This window comes from Plectrocnemia conspersa, unplaced genomic scaffold (assembly GCF_051122295.1).
Source record: "Plectrocnemia conspersa isolate PC_06_02 unplaced genomic scaffold, ASM5112229v1 ptg000013l, whole genome shotgun sequence".
Lineage (NCBI taxonomy): Eukaryota > Metazoa > Arthropoda > Insecta > Trichoptera > Polycentropodidae > Plectrocnemia > Plectrocnemia conspersa.
In genome coordinates this window covers 23,055,956-23,071,243 of record NW_028277177.1, presented here as the reverse complement: position 1 = coordinate 23,071,243, position 15,288 = coordinate 23,055,956, and the positions used below count along the sequence as shown (strand labels likewise).

The following is a 15,288-nucleotide window of genomic DNA, read 5'->3' as shown; positions in this document are numbered from 1 at the left end:
AAATTATTTTGTCCTAAGCGATATATTTTTGATAAACCATAGGATAGCAATATATCATTATCAATGAAAGCTACAGAAAAAAAATTATGTTTATTGAAACAACTTAGATTCGATAATATTAAGCTACTTATTCGTTATGGTTTTTTATTATTATTTTCTATATTTTTATTTATCTGCGATATATATTATCTATATATTGTATATCGGTAAATATACATGAACCTAAAAATAAGATTGATTAGCTAATTATTTTGTGCTAAGCTAAACAGTTTTAGATTTAGCAGAGTAAAGCAATTTATTAATAACAGCTAAATCTACAGAAAAAGTATAATTAAAATCTGAATTATTTAATTTGATCACATTTCTCCTATGCAATACATTTTTTAATCAACGAGAGTTTAGCAATATATCATTAATAGTTAAAAAACTGCATTTAAAGTGCAATATTTTGTCTTACATAGCCCATAATGATTACTTCTCCTTTTCTGTATTTTTATTTACCTATGAATTATTTTTAATATTGTGTACATGAAAATATAAATGCCTTTAAATATAAAAATTTTAGTCCTAATGATACATTCTTAGATTAATAAGAGTAAAGCAATCATTAACTGTTAAATTTACTGAAAAAAGTAGAATTAAAATCTGATTTAATTGAAGAAATAAGATTTAGCGACAATCAGTAAATTCATTTTCTATGCGATACAATCTCATATTAAATAGCGTTTAGCAATATATCATTAATAGTTGAAAACATCATGAAGAAGTGCAATGTTTTACCTTTTGTACCCCAATAATAATTGCATTTTCTTTTAATATTTTTATTTATCTACGAATCATTTTTTTTATTTTGTCCATCTAAACTAAAAATACAAAGTAAATATAGCAATATATAATTAACAGTTAATAAAATCAAATTAAGTTAAGAACCTCCATCGATATATAATATAATTGTTCATTCAAAAGAGACGTTGAAAATAAACTTTTAGGTGTATAATGTATATTTCTTTGAAAAAGATTTTTAATGGTATTTTTATATATAAATGTGTTACTAATAAAAAGATCTTCTTCAATACCTAAAAAAATACAAAAATATTTTGCTATTGACTCGGAATTATATATATTATACAAACATACATATGTACAAAGATTTTTAAATGATCTTTATTTTTAAATATAAAATAAAAGCTTAGCAAAATAAGACTTTAAGGACATTTCAGATTACATTAAAAAACAATTCAAGCAGTTAAAAAAAAGTAGATGTATGTAACATATTATATATATTTTAATATTTTTATTTTGCCAAATTATCCAAACCACTTGCTCATATTATATATTTTATATTCGAGTTATTTCTATCGCATGTTATGTGCAAAACAATTAACATTAATATGTATTAATATGTACAATATTTTAAAATTAAAAAAAAATTGGATTTTGTTATAATTTAGTAAAAAATATTATTCTTATTTTAAAATATTAAATAGAAAAAAAATCATAACGCAGCTACAATTATTACAAATTAATCTTATCTAAATGTTTAAATATTGACTCTTAACGATCTCCTAAAAATCTTGCAATCCGAGGTGTTACACGATCAATATTCACACCATAGCCATATCGGCCAATCTTGTTAAGATGAATCCTTATTGTTCCCACACGGGAAAGTATCCTTCCATTCTTTCCACGGAGCGGCGGGGTTGTTTCAGTATTAAGGCAAATAGGCCGTTTCGGGGTGTAACGCTAGGTAAGGTATGGTTAACGGACCATGGGGGCAAGAAGGCGTGGTTAACAGCCTATAGCGGGGGCAGATACTTGAATTCCCTGTCGTGTTGTAACTTTCCCGCAACCCTTGTTCTCTAAACTTTGCATGTATCTTTAATGGGCGTGCTTGATTAGGGGTGCGCGCGAGTGCAAATTTTTGTTATTTATTATGCGCATATGTGTGGCTAAAGTTTTTAGCAATATTAATTTGCCTGTTTAAAGTCAGACTTTAATAAGAATTCGTTATGTGTCGGATAGGAATACGAGTGGGTTTTTGTGTTTTTAGGTAAAAATGTAAGCGCTCGTCTCGCTCCAAGAAGATACGTTCGAAAGCGTCGACATCAATCATTATCAATCATTTTTTATTTAGATTTTCCGCGTCAAGATGTATCTCTTGTACGAAGCGCTGCTATTTAATAGATGGAATATATCATTTTAAAATTTTAAATGTAATATGGTGTTATATTGTAAATTTATTTAATATATTATAAATCGAAAAAAAATCGGAATATCTTCAGAACAGATTATAATATTAATTTGATTGATGAAAAAGTCTTAATTTATTAATATATAATTTTGTAGATGTCATAACGCAATGTTTCACTGTTCTGAAAGCTAATTAATTTTATATAAAAAATGTAGTCAATAAAAATTTGACAGTTAACAACTGTATCTTTTTTCTATTAAGTAATGTATAAATACATAGCCATATTAAATGTCTAATTTTGATCAGCTATTGTTTAGCATTAATTGCCACTGTCAAGTATTCAAGATCGTTACCATAGCTGCCTCAAAAATTCATCTAAAAACCTGAGCCAATGTTGTTAATATATGTAGTGACGCGTTACTGATTCATTGCTATGGTTTGTGTGGCACTTTATTAAGCTATTGAGTCCGGAAAAATTGTAGTTGAATAATTTTAAAACGCAGTGCCAACAAATAATGAATGACTACAAGCCTTTTCCTGATTCGAATTTTATGGAAACAAGTACTTTGTGGGAAACATCCCAATCTATTATGTATTATTAAACCAATTGTGTGAAGGGTGAACTTTATTCGCTCACGTGGACTTAACCGTCGTTAGTTCCGTGACTCTTTTTTTATCAGAAATGGAAACTGAATATCCTGAGTTGCTCTACAGGAATTCATTAGCTTTGTCCCTAACCGGCTTTGATATTTATAAAAAACATATAAATAAAACTTACACTACGTTTAAAAATTGCAAGAAATAGCGTTGTTTTTTAAGCTAACTTTAATTGTGATTCTTGGCCCGTCGAGTCTTAAATATTTTTGAACAGGCCCTTCACAAACAAAATTTATCGACCCCTGCTCAAATTAAACAGCGAATCTTAAATTTTTATGTACAAATTCATAGTCATATTCAACCAAGTATTGTTTTTGTAATTTGTATCATATAATATATAAAAGAAAAAATATTATACTTGAAGATAAAAATATGTAATATACTCTATTTGTATTAATTGTATATTTTTAATTATTTCCACAGGTGCCTACAGCGATGATGTCCTGCCCTCTACCGCTGCCATTACTTCAGCCAGCCCTTCACCCTCAGCCCACCCTTGCTGCTGATTTCCCCACAATCCACATAGGTGTCAAGGTGAGAGACTTTAAATTAATTTAAAAATAGGAGTTAAGAATCGAAAGCAATTAACTTTTCGCGATAGTATGTACTAAGATATAAAAAATATGTTTTTTCCCAGTCTTTAACATTTAGCGTTATTACCGAGCGCTCAGTCATGTGTTTTAAACAGGTGGTAAATGTGGAGCAAACCACAAAGAAAATTCGGACAAACAAGGTATTATAAACTTTTCCGTTGTTCTCTTAATAAGATCGTCGGTCTTTCGTTCGCAGCGTAATCATATTTTCTCGCAGAATATAGAGAATTTCCCTTATTAAAAAGAATCTCACCAAATATAAACTTTTTTTCATTTGATGAAGATTGATGCTCCCCGCCTTAATGCCTCTCTGTGTGCGTCGGCCATTTTCATCATATAAATTATATTTTTTTTATTTGCGTATATATTTAAATGATATAATTTTTTAATATAATAAACATCAAATTTTTATTAATATGATTTTGGATCTGAAAATGAACTTTTACGTAATACATTTTTGCTTCGGCACGTTTAACATGAGTTGTTTGGATTTAATTACCCTAATTAACCGGTGCCAACTTTAATGGACTGTTTACCTAAAAGCTATGGGTAGCTTTTGTGTTTTTTCTTTTTGAAATGTTGTTTTTACGTCGGTCAACCTGAACAGAATGACGGCGGCCATATGTTGCCAAATCATTTGCTATTTAAATAAACAAAAGCAATGGTGTGCATTTACTATTTGTTTTTGTTTCGTTGCTGTACCATGCGAGTGAATTAATTTTTAACTTTGACTTTTAAATGATACCTGTTTTTTTAACGGTTCGATGGTTTAAAAAGAGCTTATTTAAATATCAATAATATGTATCACTTTCATTAATAATGCAAACATTCGATATACTTTATTAATACTTAATTTTCAGGTTCATTGCTTAAATTTTTGTGTTTATATTTTTCAGGCAAGAGGTAATACAATTTTATTTTAATAAAAAATATAATAATTAAAAACACAGTTTACATGTTATGCATGTACATATATGATAAGTACATGTATCAGTTCGGTTAAACTTTCAGATTGAGAGAAACTTTATCGGCGTTTCAATTACAGTCTAAACTATTTCAATTAAATTTAATTATAAATCTATTATCCAAATATCTTAAGTGTTCGTATTAGACAATAAAATGCTAAACATGATCTGGATAGTAAAGTATGGCTATATATTAGGTATGTTGTGTTCCCATCGCCTATGATTGAAATCGCATTGCCTAATTTTTACCTACTAGGAAATTTGTACAAAGAATATAATTCTAAATAAATATTGTAGCAATTCTGTATTATATGCTTAATTTAATATTTATTTATTTATTGTAAATGGCAACAGGCGTCGTTAAATACTGTAAAGTCTGTCAATCAGTGACATACATTTTCAATTATGATGAATTAATGTTATAACTTACAATAAATTATTTGATTTTACTTTAATAATTTTTCACGATATTCATCCATGAGATTAGGAAAATATAGAAAAACCTGACTTGTCGTGATTGATCGAAATAATACATATATAATAATCATTAATTCAATAAAAAATTGATGATCAGGAATTATACCGCTGATTGCTAAAAATGTGTACTGAAAAAATATGACTGCTAAATTATTGATTGTGTATCTATCAACATCTAAATAAACTCTCTAGTTGCTTAGTAATAAAACCAAATTTTATCTTATTGATTTAGGAACTTAATGTGTTATTTTGTTCTTTAAATATTATTATTGGAGTACTGCAAGTGTCTAATTTTGTCTCTATTATATTTTTATTATATATAAACGATACAGTAACTATTTTAAATATGTTTTTTATTTTACGTTTTGCGATGTCCATATCGATATCGTAACTAATAACTTGTGTCTTTAACAAAATCGTCAAAATAGCTTATTAAATATAGATATGGAAAAATGTCAAGCAATACAATTTTTTAATAATTTTAAAATCAATAGTACATATTTATTTTGTATCTGACTTTATCATAAAATCAGATAATTTAATATTTACAACTTAATTTTAAGTGTTGGTTTCATTTTGAGAACTTAAAAATATTCCTGCTTTGAAATATATATCTCTTTAGTAAAAACATCAATCAAAATATATCAGTTTGCTTTCCTATTTGCATTATTTATTTAAATGTAATCGAAAAAGGCTTGCGATATGTCAATTTTAAAATAAACATATCAACAAAATAATTGTCGTCTTTTCAAAATGGCTAAAGAAACTATTGTGAAATCACTAGGCGTATTCTAAAATTGGTGACCCTTTTATTTTAAAAATCATTTATTAAATTAGAAATTGTGATATCTTAAAATTTTAATATGTCTGCTTTCAGGGTTTTCTTTATATTATTTATTAACACTGTAAGGTAATAGCTGCTTATTATTTTTTTGTATACTTGCAAGTTGTAATTTATTTTGTAACTGTGTATTAACAGTAAAAAAAGATTTTCACTGACATTTTAGTGAATTTATATGTTTCTACTAGTGAAAATATAATTAATTTGACAGGTTCCAGTTAAATAATACGCTGCTCTAATCTTTCATTTGACATGCATGAAACGTGTAAAAAAGCAACTTGACTGACACTTTTTAAATCATGTAAGCTACCAGAAAATTTCGTTTAAAAAAATAGTTGTAGGGCAAACATCACCTGTTTAAGGCTAAAATGTAACAATCGTACGATCTTCCGTTCAGTAAATATATATTTACACTGATATTGATCAGTAAAATTATAAACTTTTTTTTATTTTATAATTACAAATTAATTTTATGATATTTTCACTGCCCCACTTACTAAAAATATATTTAAATTAATAGTAATATAATATTAGTGAAAAATACACATTCATTGTAACAGTTAAAAAACGTGCCTTTGCTGTTTATATGGAGAACAAATAAACGAATTAATCAAACCTAATTTGACCTAATAAAAGTTCTAAGACTAACTATTGTTTTTGATCTTTCAATCGGTCAAGTTGGGTTTGGTAAAAAGCAAATAAATCTTTCGAATCTGTCAAATTTAATTTTATAGCCATTTTAGAGCAGCGTATAATTTAATCAGTTTTTCACTCGTAAAATATTAAATTCAATTTAAACAGTTAGTAAAAGTCTATTTTTATTTATTAGTAAAAATATAACTTCACTATAAAAAAACACATTCACTGTAACATACTTATCTAAATAATTGAGCTTAACACCATCACCTGAAATTGTAAATAGATATTTATTATTACGACAACGAATTGCCAACAAAAAATGTTTTTTTTTTTTGGCATGTTATATAATACCCACGATATTTTTTAGACATTGATCTTTCCAAAATTTTTTTTTTTTAATAAAAAAAATATATTAAAGTAATAGAATAAATTTACTTTAATAGTTTTAGCATTAAAAACATCATACAGTGATTAAATAAATCAATTTACAGAACTGTGAAACCCTTTCAACAGCTGAAAGTATTATTAAGCAGTTTTTGTTGACTGTAAAACTTATTAATAAATTAGACAAATTTTATACGTATTTTGTTTGAATATACATATATGTAATTGATGTGTATAATATTTATATTTTTAGGGGCTGCTCTGATTTAATGTGATTATAATTTATTTTTTATATTATTACCTTATTACTATTTATACATAAACGTGTTATTTTTAGCAACAATTTAATTGCTTACGAGTGCTAATGTACTCCGAGGTAAACGTTTGCGTGAACCACCCCATGCCCAACCCCCGAAAAATCGTCGTTTTTAACGAAGAAACAATTCGCGAGCGACTCGGTCGGTATCTTCACTGTCTCTCGCCTTCGCGAATTAGGTTTTCAATTATGAAATTTATTTTCAAGGAAAATTGTTTGCCAGAGCCGACGACGATTTTAACGACTTTTCCCCCAATTACGTAATTGTATCATATTTTGCGCTTTGGGTAACCGCCTCCGTCCCTTGCGTCTCTCGTCATTTCGACGGTTGAAGAAAAAGTCGACCCCCCGCGTATTTCTTATTATATTATAATTTTATTTATATTTTTATGGATATGTACGTATGTATGGGAATGCTGCCTATATCGTCTTTCAGATTTATTTCGCATCCTGGCTTATTACGTTCGTTATTTGGAGAAGACGAAAAAATGATATTTTTGTATTCCATCGCTTCGCCCTTCTCCACTTCACTCACTCATTTGGCTGGCATTAGAAGTTGTAATGCGTGTACGCATTGGGCGTAATTGACAATTAAATTTTGATACGGGGAATAAAAGTTATTATATGGTTTATTTCAATAAAAAAAAGATAATATATTTTCGTGTGTATTGTTATTACTGATGGTTTTATGGTAGAACAAAACATTCTAAAAATTCGCATATAAAAATTATTTTATAAATTTAAAAAGTTATATTAAATATAATCACGATAATGTATAAAAAATAACCTGATAATATTTATTTTATTCTTAAATATTTATTTTATTTTAGTATATAATCTAAGCCACTGTAAAATTTATAGCAAAAAAAATGTATTTATAATTTATTTACATTTTATTTGGACCATTGTGACATAACATGTTACACCAATGCGTAACGATAATAAAAAAAATAATACATTGTGTTATTACAGTATACAAAAAAATAAAAGCTCCTCATAGCTGACATTAAATAGAGCAATGTGCAATGCTAGTGTATTAAGGAGCAGGATGACCTTTAACTTTTTAAGTAAACTTTTTCTGAATATGTTCGATTAAGAAGTGGTGTTTGATTATTCACAGACTCCAATTTATGATCATGTGACGATAACCGTCGAATCGTTAAAGTAAAAGATGTTCCTCATAACAAAGTTTTTTGCAGACGTGCAACTCAAATGTAATTCTGAGATCTTTAGTGAAAGTTTCTCTAGCCAAAATATTTCTACCGAAACCGTAGGAATATTCTGATATCAAATTAAATCAGGAAAATAACACAGTATGGCATTTCCTAACACTTCAGGGCAGACGGTTGATAGAAGTCCATATTCATAGAGAATCTTAATCACTATGTAGATAGTAAGAACATGCAACAGATCAATTGTATTTAAATAATTTTAAATCATTGACATACAAAAAAAACTTTTTACAGCCGTATTAATATCATTATTAAATAACGTAAATCATTGAGAAACCCCCGACAGATTGAAATATTATTTTGACAATCGACCGCCATAAGTTGAAAAATGTTTTCGTGGCTCAAATAAATCTGAGTTACAAAGACTTTTTTACTAATGACCCAGGACAAACTTAGTCAAAGGCCTTTTCAAAATCTATGTATATCATGTATACGTGTATTCCTGCATTATTATATTTTGTCACTGTTTTGGTAAAAAATAATTAGTGAGAATCCTCATTTTCAAAATATGTTATGTATAGTTTATGATTTTACTGTAATGTAGATAATTATATATATAATAATAATAACGATGATAATTTGTTATAAAAAACGCATCAAAGGACTAAAATGGACAGATCTACTTCGATTAATCACGGAGCATTTAATTAATAAAGAACTTTTTACTTACTGTTGTGGCTACTTTACGTTTTAAAGATAATCTTTGGATTATTAAAAAAACGAGATTTAATCTCGCCAAAAGGCAAATTTCATAACGTAATCTATAATAAGACCTTATTTATATTTGCAATCAACCGATTTTTTTATCTGATTATTAACGTAGTTCTAACGTTATCAAAGCAGTGATAAGGCCGATTAGATCAGTTGGAAAAATCGTTAAAAAAATGTCATTTAAATACTTTATTGAAAGCTTTCAAGAAGGCATCTGGCACGGACCTACCCTTTTTTATGCAGCGGTATAAAAAATGCATTGTTTGTAAAACATATAAAATTATTGATACAAATTTAATTTTCAACACAAGGCCCCTTTTTAAATTTTTAAATAATTTATATTCTTGATTTGCATTTTTTTGATGTAATTTATGCTGCTGGTCTAACAAAACTTGCCGAAAATAATTAATATTTTAGCAGGAGCAGAACACTAATAAGTCTTCATGCACATTCAAAAGATTAAAAAAATATTACATCTTAAGAATCAGATAAAAAATACGATTCAGAAATAAATTAATATTCATTTAATTGGGAGATGGAAATAATATTAGTTCTACAAAGGGATAGTGTGAGTTTTTATAAATAAATATTGTATTGTGTCTCATAGTCTATTTACAAGTAGATATTTTGTATCACATTAGTTTCCCGCTGTCTTTTACGTTTTATCAAACGATTATAAAACAAATATTTTTATTGATATGTTTAATATCTCAATTATTAAATAATTGTATCATTATTTACGATTACTCGATGGTTTTAGTCCATATAATTTATTAGTTAAAATTTTAATAAGTCACTTGGGTGTATGTATAGTAAAATAGTATTAAATTGATTTAGTAAGTATTTGAGAAATATGAAACGAAACATGTAAATAAATTATATTTTAAAAAGAGATTACAATATTAGTGTATTGCATGTATTTAAGTTAAAATCAATATGATTTATATTCTATATGTAAAATATCCGATATATCCATTAGTTTATATAATAATACATTTTCTTCAATATCCAGTTTTGTTTGAAAGTACACATATATTTCAAATTCGTTCGAGTTAAAACGTCTCTAGCTAGCAGTTGTATGATGATATTTTTCAAAATTAATTATTTTCATCCGCACAATCCGTAATCAATCAGAAGTGCCCCTGCAAAAGTGGAGCCTCGGCATTACGTGCCGTAATACTCTGCTTACGGTTCGCTCCCGAGCAAAACTTGAATAAAATATATGAGTAGTTTTCATTGCAGAAATCTCGTGAGATTGCTGCAATCTGCCATTGCTTGCTTAAGCTCGCCATGTTTGTTCACGTCTTTGCCGTGAAACAAGGCCCTATCTTTATCCATGTCATGTGCATCGCGGCTTAAATATTTCTTCCTTCCCCACCTCGTTCGTCGTGCACCAAATCCATATGCAAGCTTTTGGTGTATCATAATATTCTAAGTGTATAGGTATACGTGGCATAACTCAAACTGTAACTTAAATTGATAATGTGAAACTTATCATAATATTCGCGTTTCAACTTCGGGCTCCTGTCCGCGTGCTCTCTCGTACAACTAAACGTAAAGTTGAAACGTTGTTAGCACAGCTATACGACGGCGATATTTTGGCAATTTCGCAAGGCTGAACGAACTAATACGGCGCATAATGTAAATACGTGAAGCGAAAATATCAGATAGATTGTAATGTTTTTTTTCCCCTTTAAATATAATACTAACTGTATCTGGCGTGACATATACGTCATCAGCGTTTACATGTTATGTTGTGGATACATAACGTTTTTTTTATATCGATAGCATTATATCATAAATAAATTAGGTAACTTTAATTTAGGAGAATATTACTTAACAATACCACTTTCCTCCAACCATCCTAATTTTTATGCTTTAAAAATTTCACATCTACAAAATATCCTTATTTGCCTTACATCTGTAACCTCTTCCACTGCCCATGCGGTGTATCCTGAGTTGCCTTTTATTGTACACGTATATTGCTCGTTAGTTTTTGTTTTAACTAATATACATAAATAAATGATTATTTTTTTCTGTTTCTTTAAAACAAATTGAGATGATTTTTATGATTACTCAATTTACGCGGTAGATTCGTTCCAGGAAATATCACGTAAATGTCATGATACAACGGAAAATTATTTAATATATTTTCTAAAGAAACGTTGTGCGCATTTAAATTTTAAAAGATCATAGTATCTCATATCTTATATCATACAAAAATATATTTTTTTCTTCAAATAAAATTAAATCTTCACAAAATATGAATATTTTTAACATAAAAACATAATATTCATTCAACTTAATTTGTATTTATTTTTCAAAAACTGAACATGTGTTTATCATACTTATATACTCACAAAGCTTAACAGATTGCAAGAGACTTATTTTGTATACAAATTTTAATTCCGGAAACTTTTTTAAACACCAAGAATTCCTGGAAATCTAGATTTTGTGTTAATTTGTATATATGTTACAGTTAACGTGAATTTTTTTTTGGAGTTATACTTATACTAGTATAAATTTGAATTATTTCAGTTAAATCATATCCGAATATATTTTTACTAGAAAAAATATAATTTAACTGATGGACGCTAGTAAAATTATATGCTTCTCTAGTCTATGAAACTTAATTTATTTCACTGTTACAAAACCTTAATATGCTGTCAAACCCAAATCTAATTTAAACCAATACACCAAACCAATTTCACATATTAAAAGTATTTATTTTTTACTATGATTTTTTTCATGTTGTAAATCCTTTGATCATCGAAATTATTGGCTTTCATTTAATCTGCTAATAAATTTTTTTTACTCCTTTTATAAATTTAGGATATTGATTTGAAACGCAATATCTAAGATCAACACTGTTTTTATTGCTTTATTTATTCATAGATTTTATTTTATCAATATTATCAATATTAGAAATTATAGTTGTATTAATTTTGTATTTTATAAAATACGTTAATACCAATTTTTATAGTGCTCCGATGTATTTTTAACTTACTTCAAACTAATTCGAATAATTTTTCATATTTTTCTGAAATTTAAAATAGTAACTAAAGCAGCTAGATAATTTGCCGTTTTAAAAGCAATATCACAAAATAATAAATTTTCAGTAAATTATTTCATATTTGATAATAAATCTCGAATCTCGAGGGATTTTTTTAAATATTTTCAGGATTCGAAACTGAACCATATTCTGTAATCAAAATCACCTGCTCAAATATATTAAAAAAAACACACAAAACATTATATACCATTGCTGAAATAGATTTTCGTTTTTCGAATAATTTATTACATCGCTGTATCCACGTATACACTTTATCGAATCGTTATTTCATACCAACATGTTAATAAATATATTTTTAACCCACAATATGCCTGTCCATACATATTATAGTGTACAGGCCATGATTTATAGCCGCTAATATCAAGCTTAATTTATCTCTCGCGTTACGTTTTAATATATTTTTATTTATTATAGCTGGTAATCGACTTTGGAGTCTCCACTTTCGTTAGTGTCACCTACAATAGCCGGCCTGATTACACTCGCCGGCGCAAACTTACGACATAGGCGCCGCCGGTACTAAATTTTCCTCAGCCCCGTGATTTTCTTTAGTTTTTCCTCCTTGACGTCATTAAGGAGACCGCCCGCAGCTTCCCACCCGACCCACTTTGAAAGCTGCCCCGCGTCGGTGTGGTGCACTTTGCTTTTTAAACGCAGAGCTTTTACTCATACAAACGTAGCTGATAACTTTGGGGGTAGATAGAGTGAAACTTGCGCGGCATCATTTGCCTGTGAATTTGTCAAGGTGAGTTAATGAGCTCGGTTTATTGTTGTGATGTATTATCATAGTTCCTGTGCTGAAGGCAAATTGGTCGTTAGGCTTATCTTAAAACGGTGCATTGGATATTATATAAAATATCATAATCTACATAATATAACGTAACGTAAAATATGGGTTTCGTTAAAATTCATAAATAATCCCGTGGTTAATATCATACTTATTTTGTTGAACATGAAAATTATTTATAATTTTTTTCATGAGGTATACAATAATTTCTATTTGGGTTCGCCTTTTTAAAATCGCCCTTCTTGCCGCAAAATATAAAATGTTCAACTCGTATCGGCTCAGTGCGAAACTTTGCCAATAAAAGCCGGACTAAAGGAATGTTCAATATTTGTTGAGGCTCTTATCGCCTTATATGTGACTCGTTGCCGCCGAAACAATAGTTGTAACGACAATATCGTTAATCTCGGTTCCCCTATTTCTGCGGAGCTCTAAGTGACTGCTAGTTTTGTTCCTTTTTTATTTATCATTATTATTCTATCTAGCTGTATCTTACTTTCTATATTAATTTTAATAAAAATGTGTATTTTATATCTATTTACTTACAACACATTACGGTCCGTTGACACATTTTCGCGTGATAACGTAATTTTTTTGCTCAGATTGTTCACGTATTTTTGAAGGTTTAAATAATGTAACTCTAGCATGCGATTGTAATAAAGATTTAATTTCTTCCTAGAGATGACAATATAAACATTTATAATTTCACCTTGTGTCAAATATATTCTGCGGAAATAGCGGACCGTGATGTGTTATATGCCATGATAAAATGTTTCTTTATTCTATTTTTTAATAATCTAGTTCGAATATAAATCTTATCGCGGATTAGAATAATTGAAATTAAATATTTCATTGACTGTCTGACAAATTTATCCTGAAAAATCAAAACAATATATTCCTTACGCTCTAATGATAATTGAAAATTTTTAGAGACAGATTTTTCTTTATTTAATACAATATTATTAAAAATGATTTTATTTAGTTAAAATAATATCAAATATCAAACTATAAATTTCAATCAATAAAAATTATTTCTGCGTTCATTTAAGAGTCTATGTTAGAAGAAATAGAATTAAAGATGTAGCGTTGTTTCAAGTTTCTACTTTAAAAAATCACACCATCGACTTTTATTTACTTAGTAAGTATTTACTGTGGCAATGGAGCGCATCAAGCACCAATAAACATTAGCAGTTTCCGTTTGTGTTAGCGCATTTCCGTTCTTACGGGGACATTAATTCCCATACCGAAACTTTCCTCCAAGTAGGTTCTAGCAGGGGGAGTGTTTGAACGAACCGCACTTTGGTATCGCTGCAACCGACTAGGTACAGCTACCTTTCAGAGGTTTTCTCGTTTGCCCAGACGGTGTTTTTTTATTTTATTTATTTTATTAATTAGTTTGCTAAAGTAGCGTTTTACGTTTTGCGACGTTTACAGCCGGTCACGTAGTAGTAACCATCAGAGGCGAACCATTCGTCAATTAAGATAGTTAATCAGAAATATCTGACGGGTCGAGTGTACTCGTTTGGACACGTCAATCTATGAACCAATTTTGATTTGGTTGCGACTGCCATTTACAACTACACAATTGGTATATTCAGATTGCAGTTATAGAAAGTGTTTTATAATTATCATTGTATGTTAATTTTAAAATAGCGCCTACTATATCCATAATAAGATCGTTTTTGTTGCGTTAAAGAAGCTTAGAATAAATTTCGTAAAATTGATTTTATTCTTAATATATTTCGCCATGTAACTAATTATATTTTATGTAAGTTATGATTTGTTTCATTAGCTTTAACTAAGGCTATGATTAGGGATTCCAATCCCGGGCTAAAATTTTGATCCCGGGATTTCGGTATTGCACTTAGTCGATCCCGGGATCCCGGGACCAGTCCCGGGATAATTTTCATGTTATTTTATCGATAAAAATAATTTAAAATGAATAATACAATATATTTTTACATCTGTTTTTTATAACGTACAATGTATAAAGTACGTATAATTTTAGTCTTGGACTTAAAATAGAAAATAATATAATAAAAATAAAAAAGGGAAGGTCTTATATATTTATTTGAGAAGATAAAAAATGAACTTTTGACAATGTATGTACATATGTACATTCATAGACACAATTAATGGAAAACATTATTTTGAATAAAACTCACGAAGTAACATCAAAACATCAAGCGTTTCATCATTTAGCCTTGATCTGATTTTGGTTCCTAAGCAGCCTGCTGCTGAAAAAGCACGTTCAGAATCACAGCCTCAAAGATTCACAGATGACACGTGCAACTCGCGCAAGTTTTTACACGAAATATAACGATTTTGTCAATAATAATTCGATTGTGCTTGATAAATCAATCAATCCGAAAAATTCGGGATTATGTTTTATAATCCCGGGACTCATCGGGTATTGAAAATCGTTCGG

At 28.5% G+C, this 15,288-nt stretch overlaps 1 protein-coding gene across 1 annotated transcript in view; it reads left to right on the top strand.

The window, feature by feature from the left end:
• heph (polypyrimidine tract-binding protein 1 heph) overlaps positions 1-15,288 on the top strand; it is a 413,796-nt gene that overhangs the window by 140,359 nt on the left and 258,149 nt on the right. The window contains exon 2 of the mRNA XM_088202338.1: positions 3,272-3,382. Within this exon, the coding sequence (XP_088058464.1) occupies positions 3,284-3,382 (99 nt within the window). The 5' untranslated portion in view covers positions 3,272-3,283. The remainder of the gene's footprint in view (positions 1-3,271; positions 3,383-15,288) is intronic.